Source organism: Mesocricetus auratus, unplaced genomic scaffold (assembly GCF_017639785.1).
Source record: "Mesocricetus auratus isolate SY011 unplaced genomic scaffold, BCM_Maur_2.0 Super-Scaffold_100010, whole genome shotgun sequence".
NCBI lineage: Eukaryota > Metazoa > Chordata > Mammalia > Rodentia > Cricetidae > Mesocricetus > Mesocricetus auratus.
The window spans coordinates 26825297-26840873 of record NW_024429194.1 but is presented as its reverse complement, the minus strand read 5'-3'; the positions used below and the strand labels follow the sequence as shown (position 1 = coordinate 26840873).

Below are 15577 nucleotides of genomic sequence, written 5' to 3'. Positions count from 1 at the left end.
TAAAATGTGGTTCAAGAAGTAAACACACAATCCTAACAGTAGTCAAATTCACTTCTGTCTCATGGGTGAAAACACACAAATATTTATTCCTTTAGAACTACTATATGTGACATCAGCTCTTAATTCCTCACTGTATTTGTTCTGAGAGTTAATCAGACATGAGATTTAATGGGACAGTCTGAAACAAATACACTACTTACATCAGAAGAGCTTAATTTACAAGCATGTAGCAATGGTTCCTGAAGGCTGACCCTCATAGTAAACTATTTAAATAGGAGGCTGTATGGACATACCTCAGGATATACAACCATCAGAAGCTCACCTGGAGGGCCTATGGATCCTTTTCTGCCTGGAGGTCCAGGCAGTCCCTTCTCTCCAGGTGCCCCAGGAAGGCCAGGTGGCCCTGGAGGCCCTGGGAATCCCATTGGTCCTAAAGAAAAGATAAGGAGGAGGGCACAGAAAGGATGTTACAGTGACTATAACGGGTTTAGCATCTGTAGAGTTCCGCTCCAAGAACAAGCAGGGCAGAACTTGTGGGAGGGAGGTCTTTCGCCTCATTCTGGAGGGTTAAGAAGAAATACTTCTGCAAAAGAACTCCAGTGGTCAATGAGAAGGGTTAGCAAGTTGAGACTACATGAAAAAGCAATGCCCCATATCCTGAACTTTCTCTGGGGACAGCAAAGGATTAGAACTGAGTGGGAAGGAAAGAGGCATCTGCATGACTGAAGGTCCCACCACTGTTTTCTTCACCATTTTATAGTCAGGCCCACTCACAGCATCCTCTCCGTGTTGGTCTATGTAGGTGCTATTTAAGTTTGTGCACCCTCTACCCTCCAGTAGGTACCCAGTAGACTACAGAACTTCCTGCCCTTGTTACAGGAAAGCATGGACTAGCTGGGTGTGCCTCATAGAATGAGAGTTGAGCAGGAAGCATGGAGTAGCTCCACTATTTAATTTTTAAAAAATTACACGCACATGCGTGCATATGTGTGTGTGTGTGTGTGTGTGTGTGTGTGTGTGTGTGTGTGTGTGATGGATAGAGCATGTGCATGCTACAGGACATGTGTGAAGGTCGGAGGATACTTTGGTGAAGTCAGTTACCTAGTTCACAGGATTAAAAGGAGTTCTTCATGCTTGCATGGAAAGGGCATTTGTAATCACTGAGCCATCTCACCAGCATCGTCTGCCACTATTCCCAGCATCCTCTCTGCCCTCAGCTAGGTCCTTCCATTAGCTTGGCTTCTGAAGCTTCTGTCCAGGTGAAGATGTGTGCCCTGGATCTGTCAGTCTCCTTTCTTTTCTTGATGCCCGGAGCGTTGGCACGTCTGCCTTATTCTGATATGAGTGGATGATCACAAGCTTGCAGATGCAATCTACAGCATCACAGCTGATTTTATTAAAGTAAAGAGGTTTCTGCCTACTGTTGCATAGATACGCACTACCCAGTCCCACAGATAGCCTTTGCGCTGTGGCTTTTGCAGCCTCGGTATAATTTTGGTCTCCCCTTTGCCGTAATCTTTTGCTGTGTCTCATACTAGGTTCAGAAGTAAGGCAAAGTGGTAAATTCTGGGCCCTTTTTGGAATTTTCATAGGTAGGATTTTTTTATACCCAACCCCCTTATAAAATAAGGAAGTTGAAAAAATACACATTAGTCTCTTTTCAAAAAATGCTCCAGGAGACAACTATTCTTTCCTACCTACATATAACTGGTAAGCACACGAAATGTGGTCTGTCCACACTGGGCTGAACTGTAGTAAGTTTGAAACATGCATTGAGTTTCAGTGACAGGCAAGGGTGTGTCATACTGGAGAAAGGTTCTGAGTTTGGAACAATACACTGCTGATTATATGCTAAAATCAATAATATTTGAACACATTTTATGGGAGAAAGCACAAGACTTAGTTCTACTTGTTTATTTAAAAATTTTTTATGGGGAGTGGGCATTTTTGAGACACGATCCTACTCTAGAGCTCAGGCTGTCCTGGGAGGCGCTATGCAGCTCAGGCTGGTCTTAGACTCACGGCAGTTCTCATGTGTCAGCCCCCCATATGTTGGGATTGCACACACAAGCCACCTTGCCTGGCTAGTTTCACTCCGTAAAGATGGCTTCTACATTTTTAAATCACATGTTCGAGGTTGCTTTTGATTCTATTGCTCAGTCTGGTACAGAAGACTCAGTCTTTTTCTTTTCCAGCTTAGCTATTTATTTAAGACAGGTCTCATGTACCCTAGGCTAGCCTCAAACTCACTATACAGCCAGAAATTATAGGCATTCTACTAGTTCCAGTCCCTGTGTGTCCTTCTTTCAGTTTTTATTTCAACCTGAGAACTTTTTAGAGGAAGCCAGGGCATTTTAAAAATAGGAATGGCATCATGGCAGGGAACACAGTACCCCAGACCCTTAGAGTAAGGTGAGGAAGGTCTTCACACACCACCAAAAGAACAGCCAACAGCATACCTTTCTGACCATCTTGGCCATCACATCCTGGGGCACCCTGACAGCCTGGAGGGCCTGGTGGGCCTCGGGAGCCAGGTGGTCCAAGCAAACCATGGTCACCTGGATCACCTTTCAGAAGGTCGACGTTCCCAGGGGAACCTGGAGGCCCAGGTGCTCCTGACACAGAGAGGAGGCAAAAACATTCAGTAAATGACAAAACTGAGTATTGGTGGTTTGACAACTTCTCAGGGAGGGAAATGCAGCAATTTGCCAACAAGGAATGTAGAAAATCAGAAGTACAAGGCAGTCAGCAGTATCAGAAGTGAAATGCAAAATGTCTGCTACAGGGTACACGCTGAGAAAATTTAGCTTAGTAAATAAATAGACCCCTTCCCCTTCGGAACCATTTGGAAAGTATCAGCTAATGGTTTGTGTCTTTAATCATCTCGTTGTTATAGCAGATTGCATGACTGGATGGATGGATGGATGGATGGATGGATGGATGGATGGATAATGGATGGATGGATGGATGGTAGATGAATGGGTGGATGGAAGGATGGGTGGGAGGGTAGGTAGATAGGGGGGTAAATGGATGGATGGATGGATGGTAGATGAATGGATGGATGGAAGGATGAGTGGGAGGGTAGGTAGGTAGGGGGGTAAATGGATGGATAGATGGGTGTGTGGGGGTGGATGAGTTCATGGACTGGTGGTTCGATGAGTGAGGAGATGGTTGGTTGAATAGATGAATTGGTGGGTGGATAAAATGTATGGTTGAATGAATGGATGAATATATGGATTGAAGCTTGGATGAATGAATGGGTGGGTAGATGAATAGATGGATGAATGAAGTTTTAATAAAATATAACTAATGAGGAATGAATGTGCGCTCAAAATCATAATATTATTTTAAAACAAGTATCTATTCATAGAAGTGAGCTGACCCCAACTTTATTCTTAATTAGCTTCTGTACTTCCTAGCACAGTTTTTATTGCCTTTCTTTTCTCTTATGTGTCTCCACATAAGAGTTCTATGAGCCAGTGTGAATGTGGCTAAAAATAAGGACGAATCCATGACTGACATATACTCTTCGCCTGATGCCCACACCCACCTGGTCTATCACTGGTTCTTTGTTTTGTTTTGTTTTAGCTGCAAACAACTTCGAGAATCTTGTCCTGCACCCTGTGCATCAGTGAAACAGTCAACAGGCACTGCTGGTGGCCCATGTGGAGACTTCCTGTGTATGTGACAGGCCTGGGACCTGCCCCCTATCCCCGTGGGCAGGTGCTAGAAACAAGGAGAGCACAACTCTTTCCTCCCGGGCACCTCCGACAGGCAGTGTCAATCTAGTGGTGGGGAATGTTTCTTTTATCTGTGTGTACCCAAGCAGCAGGAGTCTGTTGCAGCCAACATAGAGGAGTAAGGGGGCTATGTTCTAGACCTGGGCCTGGGAGACCCTGCTACCTATACCGGTCATGCAGGCACATCTCACCTAATCCACCTGCTGAGTGGGCACAGCCATTTTGGCACTTCTCTGGGAGATACTACAGCTATACCTAGCTGGTCACTTCTAAGAAAGAAACTGCTGTCATCCTCTGTCACGATGCCCTCATACCTCTTGGGCCATCAGGGCCGGGAGGTCCCCAGTCTCCAGGTGGACCTGGATCAGGAATGTCACCTTTAGCAGCTCTTCCTGGGGCACCGGGGGGACCAGGTTGTCCTGGTCTCCCTGTGGAATTACATGTTTTTATGTTAGTCCCATCACATCTGAAATGTTTGGAACTAGTTCTTGAGGAAAGATCAAAGCATGCTGCTTCTTACCTGGGGGTCCTGGGAGGCCTTTTTCTCCAGAAAGGCCTGGGGGAGAAATTCCTGGGCTCCCAGGGTCACCTCTCTCTCCCTTTAGTCCAGGCACTCCCATTGGCCCAGGTGGACCCATTTCATGCAAACCTTAACGTGAAAGACAGCAGCAGTATTGCATCTTTGAAATTATCCCTGCCACAGAACCTGAAAAGGACCCCCGCAGCAGGAGTATGGCAGCTGCAGAGGGACCAGTTCCGGATGCAATGGTGCTTCATTCCCTGAATCCCCATTTCTTGCTTATGACCCATCACACCGACCAACCACAATTTGGTTTCTGTTGTGGTTATGTCCCACATTTTATGAAATATTACTGTAGGAACAGTTTCACAAAGAAAAAAAACCAAAGGAGATGACTATACATAACTGCGAACAAATTGTTTAGAAATCTGAGTGGATACTGGTCTACCATAATTTGGAGCTTCCCCCTGAAAAGGGAGAGAATATGGAGAATATCTTTGGTTTCTTGGAAGGATTATATATTTAATAAGACTAATTGAAAGAGACACCAAACAAATCTTAGGTGACCTGAGTTACTTTTGGAATATCCCAAATCCATAAAGATTCCATCTCTCTCCAAGAGTAGAGTCATGCCTCACTGTAAAATCTTTTTTCTGATAGGTACTCGAATTTGCTAGTTGGGTTCAGCTACTATGTCTGATGTAGGCTGTTTCAATGGGAAAATAATACAACAGACTTTTTTAATGGAATAAGCTACAACATGGTGGTTGAAGGTTAACCTGTCTGTGACATCAAAATTAAGGGCAGATTGGGAGCTGGAGAGATGACTCCACAATTAAGAGCGCTTGCTGCTTTTCCAAAGGACCAAAAATTTGATTGGAAGTACCTATGTTGTACCACTCACAAATAACTGCCTGAACTCCTGCTCCAAGGAGAATCAAGACCCCCAGCTCTCCCGGCACTTGTGCTCACATGCATATAACCCCCACATAGACGCACATAATTGAAAATTATAAAAATGGGTCTTAAAAAAAACTAATGGGAAGTTATTCAAGTAATTTGTCTTAACAGGTCCCAGTAAAGGGATGCCAGCACTACTAATTAGATTAATGTGATTATAGCAGCCATTGCTATACTTTTTAAAAACAAAAAGCAATATATATTTTTTAAAAATAAGGCTATTTATTTTTCATAACATCTTGAAATCTGATCCCATTTTAGCAAAAATTCAGAGTATTCAGTAGACTGACCTAAGCTGTGAAAAGAAAAGTACTATTAACTGCCACTCCTTTGCATCAACTTTCCTTAAATGTCTTTTTTCTATAAACCATGTGCAAATCCAGATGTGGTCCCAACACTGTCTCTACCATCTTGTCAATCTTTTGTATTCACCCCCAATTCTCATGACTTGAGGAAATGTCAGGAAAAGATTCTGCTCCATCCCTAGGCCCATAGATTAAAGTTTGATCATCAATAGTTCTGTCTTACCTGAGGTACCTTTGGCTCCTTTCTCACCCTTGAGACCGTGCAAGCCGTTCAGCCCAGGAGACCCGGGGGGCCCTGAAACACAACACAGGTTCTGTGTCTCAAAGGTTAGACCAGCTATTAATTCCTCCTCTGACAGCAATATGATGTCTACACGAGGGGAGAGTGAGTCAAAAGGAAGAAGGCAGACAGATCTCACTGTCTGGAGGTCATCATTGAGGCCAGAATCCAGCCTGGGAGTTGATCAGCATTCATTTGGTGGAGATTTTCTGACATGAAAACTTAACAAATATATTTCTCAGGCTTGTTTTGTAACTAACTCATGATGGGAAACAGTCTAGAATTGCCACATTTGGATGCAGGAAGTGACCTTTGATTTGATGATGATAAAATCTCTTTAGGCAAGGACAGAGATTGGATGACAGTAAATCTCAGCTTGCTGCTTCTCAGTTTGAGTCTTCTCTTCCCACCAGGGTGTGCTGGTCCTAACTCCTTCCAGATGTAGTCATGGTAACAAAGCAAAGCGAGATGATTCCTGCTGTGGTGTATGGGGACTACTTGTTCTCCTTGGTTTTGTGTTAGGCACTGTACTACACTAGAAAACAAGACCTGGGTCAAGTTCAACTGCAGCTATTTCTCTACAGCTACTTCTTCCAGAATTGTCCTGATACCTTCTTACAGCAAATGAACTGACTTTGTGGAGGTTCTCTGAAATCAAACCTCAAGCCCTAAAATAAATTTTATGCCCCCCAATGATTCAGTACTCGTGGAATTAGACTAACCAAAAAGGCATTCTAGAGTTGTCTAAAGAGATAGATGCCAACCTGACTTTATGTAAGTTGTGCTTAATATTTTTAAATGAGAGTTTTCTAACAGGGTGACACAAAATTGAGGGTAACAGAGTGAGAGAGCAGACAGGTAACAAATGTCATAGAGTCCCTCAAGAGCACAGAGCCCAGTCACACGTACTCCCACATGTCTTACTGTCCCACTGTGTGATCCTTGGAAGAAAGCTTTGCTCAGCCTTAGGCCAACCCCAATGGCCTTCCTAGTTCATTGCTGGACTTTCCATCCACCAGCTGTCCTTTCCCACCCAGAAGTAAGCAATCCTTCACACTGTCCATTCACCCAGATGAGCATTCTATTGGTTCATGACAAAAACACACTCATCTCATGTGACCAAAAGCACAGGAAGTGGCCCCTGTAGTGCTCACAGTACCCCCATGGGGCTCTCTGGATGGACTGCATCTACCAACTTGTAAAACAAGCATGCCTTTGGGTGGCAGCTTCCCTGGCTCAAGCATAAATGAGCTCATGAGCAGGCCCTACTAGTCTTTCTATTCCCACACTGAACATAGTTCCTACACCTTACAAGTATTGAACAGATGCTTGTTGACTTAAGTGAATTATAAAATGTGAAGACACGTGAAGGTTGAATACATAGACAGTAAGCTGTATTTAAAAAGTAGACCACTGTTTCTGATTGTATGTCACATTTTTTTCTAATACATTTGTGGAGCAAATACAATTCTGAGAAGTTGAAGGTATCAACCAATGGGTAAACAATTCCAGTGCTAGTTACACTTTGTTCAGTAAAGCAAGTTCTCACGGGCAATACTGATCGGAGGATAGCGTAGTTATTGTGTCCATTCTATCTAATATCAGTACTTCAAATGGACAACAGGAGTTTCCTTTTAAGATCCCAAATTTAGACTGATTCAATGAGCCATATTTTCTTGCATTGAAAAAAAAAAGGTGGGGGGAATGTGTCCTTACGTTCCCTAAATCTCTTATTTTCTAACTACTTTTCACAGTCCTGGCTTAGTTTATTTTCCAATCCTCTTCCCTATTTTATGAGCCAGTATTTCAAGTTTGCACCAAAAGAACACAACGACCTTCTTTGTCTGCCAAATCTGGATATTTATTACAATCTATTTAAAATGATAATAAATTTTTTGAGACCACTTCGCTATTTCTATGTATTTTGATCTCCAGTGTTAGCCACCAAGATTGATGGCTTGGGGACTTGGCTAAAGGAGGGCTGTCCTAGCCTCTGCCAACTCTCCATTGTCGCATCAACCCATCCAGATCCTGGGCTGTCACAGTCCAGCCCCTTGCCATTGTTGAACTGGCCGACCCTTATGTGACCCAATGTTATCTTTCTAAATTGAATGCAGCTACATCTGGGCAGGGTTTTAAGCGTAATTTTCCCCTTTTACTGAAAGCTTTTATCAATCCCATCTCTAAATCAGAAAGTTGTTCATGCATAAAATATATACAGTGCAGATGAAGGGCAATTAGGCTAACAAAGCACATTCCTGGGTAATGAGGAATTTTTATTCACCTCTCTGATAGTCCTTCTGTTTAACAACCACCAATTGAGGCTGCACCCGGCTGCACTCAGGGGCCAGTACACTCTTCCTCTAGCCAGTGAACCTAACCTCCGCCCAGCACATTGTGCCTTTCCTCTGTGTTAGACAGTCCACGCTTGGTGACAGAGTCCCCAATCTAAAGCCAGAAAAATGCTACTCTGTACTCCCATGACACTGGCAGGGCTTACGTTTTAATGGGGGTGACCAGTGCGCCCCCTGTTTGGCTAGGACCTTTAGCATTGGAATTCCACATCCTAAGACAGTCCCAAGAAAAATGAGGCAGCTGGCCACACTAACTACAAAGTTAATGGAAAAGAGAAATCTTCACAACCAAAGGCAAAGGTTGGGAACCCTTATCAAGAACAGATTCCAAAATAATATTTAAATTAAAAAAATTTTAGCAAATACATGAATTCCTACTGAAAGAATAAATATGGCTTCCTAATGCACAGAGCTCCATCCCCCAAGAGCATATCTCATGACAGGTACTGAAGAGACAATGAGACACAAGAAAGACATAATCCCTGACCTGACAGGACAAAGAAGCAATGACATCTAGTTTGCTAAGTGCTGGGGTGAGAGACAGGAGGATAATTTACTTACAGGAGCTGGGGAGAGTGTTGCTCTGATTGTCATAGCTCACTGATGGAAGGCATTCTCGTCCTCATAAAAGACATTTGAAGTCAATCACCTTCTAAAAGTGAACTCCTGGGGCTAGGAAGACGGACGGCTTGGTCAATGCAGGCTTGCCATGTCGGTATGAAGGCCTACATTTCATCCCCAGCACCCATGTTTAAAAAAATATCTGGGTGCACATCTGTAACCCCAGCCCTCGGGGAGCTGAGACAGGCAGATTCCTATAGCTCTTTGGCCAGCTACTCTAACCCAATCCAACACTCACTGAGCTCTAGGCTTAGTGAGGGTCCCAGTTAGTTTTGTCAACCTGACACAAGCTGGAATCACCTGGGAGGAAGAACTTCAATTGAGAGTAAAAGACACTGTCTCAAAAAGAAAAGGGGAAAAAAAGTGGAAAGCAGTTGAGGAAGACACCCAACATTGACCTCTGACCTCCACCATCCCCAACAGGCATGGACATATATACACAACCCCTCTACAAAAAAAAAAAAAGAAAGAAAGGAAGGAAGGAAGGAGGAAGGAATGAAGGAATGAAGGAAAGAGGGAAGGAAGCAAGAAAAGAAAAGTGAACTATTTTACTTGCCACTAGCCCAGATACCCAATTCGCATGTAGTATTGTCACACAACCAGTAATTCTCAGTAGGTTTCCATCATTCTCATCTTGGATACAGAACTAGACACGGGGTGTTTTCCTTTTAGAGAGTGCATGTACTTGGAAACATAAAGCAAGCAGTCAAGCCACTTGTTATCATGTGTCTAAGCTAAAGTTTAATTCTGACTGGACTCAAGCAGGACTTAGAGATCCACACAGTCTGTGTGAACAGGGCAAAGAAATCAGAGCTCAGCAGCTGCTTTGTTCAGACCGGAGAGTAGGTCCCCTACCTTAATCAGAACATACTTCAAATAGTTAGTTTCTCAGTTCAAAGTGATTCTGCAGGATCCTGCTTCATTTTTATGTGGTTATAGAGAACTGCAACAATGGGTTTCTGCTGGGATGTTTTTCGTTTTAACAATGTATCCCACTGCTTTGTTTTGTTTTGTTTGACTGGATCATTTGCTGTGCGTGTGCAGTGAAACAGCGTCCCCGAGTGGTAGCAAAGGAGCACTGCAGCAAGGGTCTTCACTGGGAGTAAAATGCCCTTTGATCTGTTTCCTTCCAATTCCTTTCAATGCACAATGTTGGGAGGCAATTAGAAATTACTTCTAAAGTAATTTCATCATGGACCAAGTTCATGCCTATTAGGTGTTTCTTTGTTTTATTTTGGTTTTTGGTTTTTTTTTTTGAAACAATGTCATACTGAAGGCATTTGATAAATGTTCAAAAAGGAAGGAAGCATGTATTACAACCACCTGCAGGCATTCAGAAACTCTCCCTGATGTGTGGAACTGGAAGGCTGTGGAGAGAGAGCCTTAACAATGTTAAATGTTTTCTTTTGGATCCCTACCAAATCCTTCCAGACTGGAAGAATGTTGAAGTCAAAGAGGAGCCCAGGAGGTCTGCAAGGGTTGCCAGAGGCAGAAAATGTCCGCAGTCACGAGAGGAAAAGCTCAGAATAACAGCAGCATCATTTTGTGTGGAACTTTAAACTTGTCACAAGTCTGGTTTTCACATTACTACAAACGTCAGTGAGGATGGAGAAGGCATCAAGAGATTACATGTTCTAACAAGAACTTCTCCCATCACGTTATTTGCTTGCCAGCAAACGCTTGAGTGTGCTGGAAACTTCCAAAGGGAGGACTTCCCCTGTCTGCAGCATTGCACCAACACACACACCACACTACTGCTTGTTGAAGCCCTGGGGATCTTGGAAAGCTGAGGGGTGAAGAGCAGAAAGGACGAGAAAAAACAGATTTTGGATTTTCAAAACAATGACGCATTTAATTCAGAAGAGGTTTCTAACTATTCTAAGAGGAAGTCTTTTGATTTCTACTAGCACATCTTTTATGTGTATAAGTCACTGGCCTGAAGACAGCTGGGACTAACGGAAGAAACGAGGAGGTAGAGGAAGCTAACTTATCAGGGTGTGGCCAGGAAAGCTTGTCCCTCACCTATTGTTTGAACTATAGACCCCTGACTTCATAAAGTATTAATTCACCAACCAAAAATACTTGCTGTGTATCGTGCATCAGCTGGTACCGAGGGCATTTTTCCAAAGGTCTTAGTTTTGAAAAAATGATCTTCCGTTGATAAGAAAGTCCTCTGCAGGTGTTGTGTTAGAGGTATGCACCGAGCACACAGAAAAGGGATTTGTCTAGAACAGGAGAAATGGACCATAGGGAGAGGGAGGCAGATGAATACAAGGGCATGAGTGCTGCAGAATAAGCCTTCTATATGCTGTAAAAATGTGTTGCTCTCATTGTTGATAAAAATCTGATTGGCTGATAGCTAGGCAGGATTTTAGGGGTAGAGAGAATGCTGGGAAGAGGAAAGGCAGGGTCAGAGGAGGTCACCAGGAGGGAGCAAGACATGCTGGCGGGCAGGTAAAGCCATGAGCCACGTGGCAATGTATAGATTAATGGAAATGGATTAATTTAAGTTCTAAGAGTTAGTAATAAGCCTGAGACATCTGTCACACATTTATAATTTATATGAAATCTCCATGTCGGTTATTGGGTCCCGATGAAAAACCTACACCTGAATATATGCTAACAGTAAGTGTTCTTTGCTGTACCTTGTTACATTACATCCAGAAAAATAACCAGACCACTATTACCTTTAAAAGTCAAAAACTACAGCCAGGACAAGTATTTCTGTACCTAGCAAAGGAAGCGAATATAATTCAATGGGTATGTGTTCTCTGGGAAGCCCTCCTATCTCCTCACCCCTTCCCACAATCAGTACACATGTACTGAGGCACATAAATACCTTAAAGCCTGCCATCCTCTTCAGTGTCCACAACTCCCCTATTTCTGAATGTTTTCTTAATCAATACCCACAGTGTTGAAAACATTTTATTCTTTTTACTGTGCTTTTATTTCATATAATGGACTAGCAAGGTTAAAAGCCATTCTTCTGTTTTTAATCTATAAAAAACACAGCATGCCCTATATGCTCTATAAATGTGACGGACAGAGAGTGCTTACAGCATCCTGCAACTCAAGAAATGGGCATTCCTGCAATTCTAAGTTTCTAATCACAAACAGTGCCTAAAAAGCTGAATGACTACCAAGCTGTTTCTGCTAGTTAAAGTGTACCTGGGAACCCTAGTGCTACACCCCTTCCCTTCTGTGACTGCCATGCCCTGATCAGGTTTAGATGAGTGACTCCAGGGCTTCTGGGAAATTCTCCTTCTGTCTCTCCATCATTCAATGGCTCTGCTCTGTCCAGCAAGTGATTTAGCCACAGAGTTCAAGGCTGATTTTAAAGATGTTTTGATTTCACTTTTGTTTGTTTATTATGAAGATGTTTATAATAACTGAATATAGACAAGTATGCCTTTAATTCTGAAATTTCATTCTTGGGGATGCAGGAGATCACTACCTAATGCCTTTCTTACCAATTTGAAGGGTTCAAATGCTTACCAGGTAGGGTTGGACATGGGTTGTGTCTCCCAAGGGTTCATTTGTGAAAATATAATTCACATGTTAGGCATTAAAAGAGTAGAAGCTAAATCCAACTGCTATGGTGTTAGCGCCGCACCTGTCTCTCTTTTTATGAAATAGTCTGGAGTCGTGCATATTTTCTTTAAAATGACACCCAACACCTAACACAGAATTTAGGGCATATAAAGAGCTCCGTTATAAGTGGGGGCAAATGGAGACACATGAACATCATGACAGACACAAGCAACATGCCATCAGAGCAATAGGATGGAAACACCAAGATCCTGGATATTCCCCAAAGGAAGGCAAGTGAAGATGGGCATGGCCTCACACACTGCTGTGGGGAGGCGGAGCTACCGGTGGGGTCCTTGCTGATCAAGCAGAGCCCAGGAAAGGAGCTGTGACTTTGCCCGAAGTGGGCTGGAGCTGTCTGGAGGGCTGAGCATTCTCCCCGCTTACCTTTTACTCCAGGAGGACCTGGTCTCCCTATAGCTCCTGGGAAACCTCTTGGCCCAGGGTCTCCCATTTCTCCAGGATGGCCCTTCGGTCCAGGCATCCCTGAATCACCTGGGAACAGGAGAGAAAATTTTCAGACAGTGATATGTAAACAACATTCCCTGGTAATATACAAGTAACCAGGGACACAGTTTTATTACTTTTTCTTTCTACATACTTTCTACATATTTTTTCCTACATGAGGAGACAAATACTTAATTTCAGAAAGATGCACTTTCAAACAGTTGAAGTTGCCAGTCATGATTTTAGCTGGGGTTTTCCCCCCCTGACTTGAAAGGAAAAGTATGATTAAAGTCCAGAACTGGCTGGGCGGTGGTGGCGCACGCCTTTAATCCCAGCATTCGGGAGGTAGAGGCAGGCGGATCTCTGTGAGTTCGAGGCTGGGCTGGACCGACAGCCTCCAAAACAATACAGAGAAACCCTGTCTCGTAAAACCAAAAAAAAAAAAAAAAAAAAAAAAAAAAGCCCAGAACTGTATATGTGATGTAGCTTTAGGACAGCCTCAAAAATGACAAAGGGATGAGAAGAAATGGCCTGTGCTGCCAGTCACCTTCTGTGCCCGGTGCAGAGCTGGCACTTTGCCAAAGCAGCTTGAGGTAAAGTCATTAGTGCAATCCTGTGAAGTCGGGCTGGCGTTGGGTGATGAAGAGATAAGTGCGCATGCCCTGTGCCCGGCAGGGTTCGGGAGGCAGACAGGCTCTAACAGAAGAGCAGATCTTCCGAATGCTCAGGCATTTCCAAGGTTTCTTACCTGGATACCCTGGTGGTCCAGAAGAGCCAGGCTGTCCAGGTCTGCCTGGTGGTCCTCTAGATCCTTCACCTCCAGGAAAGCCTTGCTCTCCAGGGGCTCCAGGATGTCCTAAGGAAGGTAAGATCAAAATCCTGTTAGTGAGCCGGGCAGTGGTGGCGCATGCCTTTAATCCCAGCACTCGGGAGACAGAGGCAGGAGGATCTCTGTGGGTTCGAGACCAGCCTGGTCTACCAGAGTTAGTTCCAGGACAGCCTCCAAAACAATACAGAGGAACTCTGTCTCGAAAAAAAAAAATCCCGTTAGTGATAGATCACTCTTTGAAATAGTGGCTCTCTAACAGTTGACTTCAAGCCTCACGCTGTTGTGGGTTTGCTTGTTTTTTGTTCTTGTTGTATTTAGACTCTTTTCTATTGATAAAGAAGACACGATTAAAGAAGATTTGATGACAAAACTCCCATAATCCTCCTGTCACCTTACCACAGGCTTCCATATGTACACATACATACTGTCAATACCCACAATTTCATTTTCTCTTTTTAAAACTAGTGCTGTATCAGTAGCAGTTTCCCAAGCTTGCCATAGTTTATCATTTTCAAATGATAGCTTCTTGATTCAATCTTATTTAAACTAATCAATCTAATTTCCTCTGCTGCTGGCCAATCAAGTACTTCAAATTCTTTTTGCTGCTAGGCATAATGATCTTTATACACATGTATAATCTTTTATTTATTCTTTGACAATTTCACACATGTATGCATTGATCATACTCACCCCCTATCCCACTGTCGTTTATAGATCTTTATCCATGCTCTCTCCTTTTGAACTATTTCCTTAGGAAAAAGTCCCAGGAATGGAATTTCTTGATAAATAGTGTGATGTTTGGGCTTAGCCTAAAATGCATTTTTAAATGCTAAAGGATCTTAAAGCAAAACTAAACAGTGTGGAATTCCATCCCAAAATGCTTTGGGAGCTAAGCCTGAAATCTTCCTATGTTGCTGACATAACATCGTGGCAGCCAAGAAAATTAATAACAGTCCCAAAGATCATCAAATGCTCACTGCAGACTCAAGTCCACTCCCACCCTGTTGTCCTTGGAGGAACCCCCACCAGAGTAGCGCATTGTGCCCAATGGGTGTGTCTCTGAAATTAAAATAATAAATAAAAATTTAAGGTCTCTAATGATCCCTTTCTTGTGACTACCTCCGGAGAAGAGCTTGGCTGCCCTCTAGGCCTTGTGGAATAGGTCATTCTACATTTGGTTCTTGACACAGGCTGCCTGTGCTTGGGAGGACATACTTTACTTGCAACCACCACCCCACCTGTCACCTACCCCCAGCTCTAGAAACAACACCCTGAGAATGAGCCATGATCTCTCTGAAGACTTTGTTTTGGGTAATTTGCAATTATTCTGGAGATTCTAGCAGTCCATATCTATCAGGAAGAGGTTTCCTCTTCAATTGATGTGCAGAGCAGATGCACAGGGGTTCTCCAAGCATCCTCTAGGCCCTCAGAGTCATATTGGGATTGCTGAGGCATCTAGTTTCATGGACTGAGCAACTACTGAATTCTCAGATTCTCCAGTGATCTGACAGTTAGACTACCCACCCTCTCCTGTGTAACCAATCAAATAATCCTTTTTGTAATGCATATTACTATATTATGTGTGATACTTACACATTGTATTATAACATATGTAACATATAATTTACTGGGTATGTTCCCCTAAAGAGCCCTGATTGCACTTTAAATTGTATTTATTTTATTTGTTTGAAAGATGGTTATTTTTCCATATGCTTATTTACATGTGTAACTTTAATTGAAATTTGTAGCAAACCAATAGTCTATGCTGAAAAATTGATGGCTGAATTTTCAAATAAAATATAAACTTTTGTATTTCCAAATCCATAGATGGTAGTATTCATTACAACCCTAAACTAACAGATGCCTGTTCCTGGCAACCGATGGAATTTACTATCCTCCAGCCATGCTCTGTGTCATCTGATTGATTCCAAAC

At 43.1% G+C, this 15577-nt stretch overlaps 1 protein-coding gene across 2 annotated transcripts in view; it reads right to left on the bottom strand.

The window, feature by feature from the left end:
- Positions 1-15577, bottom strand: part of Col4a4 (collagen type IV alpha 4 chain) — a 112481-nt gene that overhangs the window by 16787 nt on the left and 80117 nt on the right. For both annotated transcript variants that reach the window (XM_040753220.1, XM_040753219.1), the window contains 7 exons: positions 13564-13671; positions 12756-12863; positions 5749-5820; positions 4261-4389; positions 4055-4168; positions 2460-2615; positions 323-430 (listed from right to left, as the gene is read on the bottom strand). In XM_040753220.1, coding sequence (XP_040609154.1) covers positions 323-430; positions 2460-2615; positions 4055-4168; positions 4261-4389; positions 5749-5820; positions 12756-12863; positions 13564-13671 — 795 coding nt within the window. The remainder of the gene's footprint in view (positions 1-322; positions 431-2459; positions 2616-4054; positions 4169-4260; positions 4390-5748; positions 5821-12755; positions 12864-13563; positions 13672-15577) is intronic.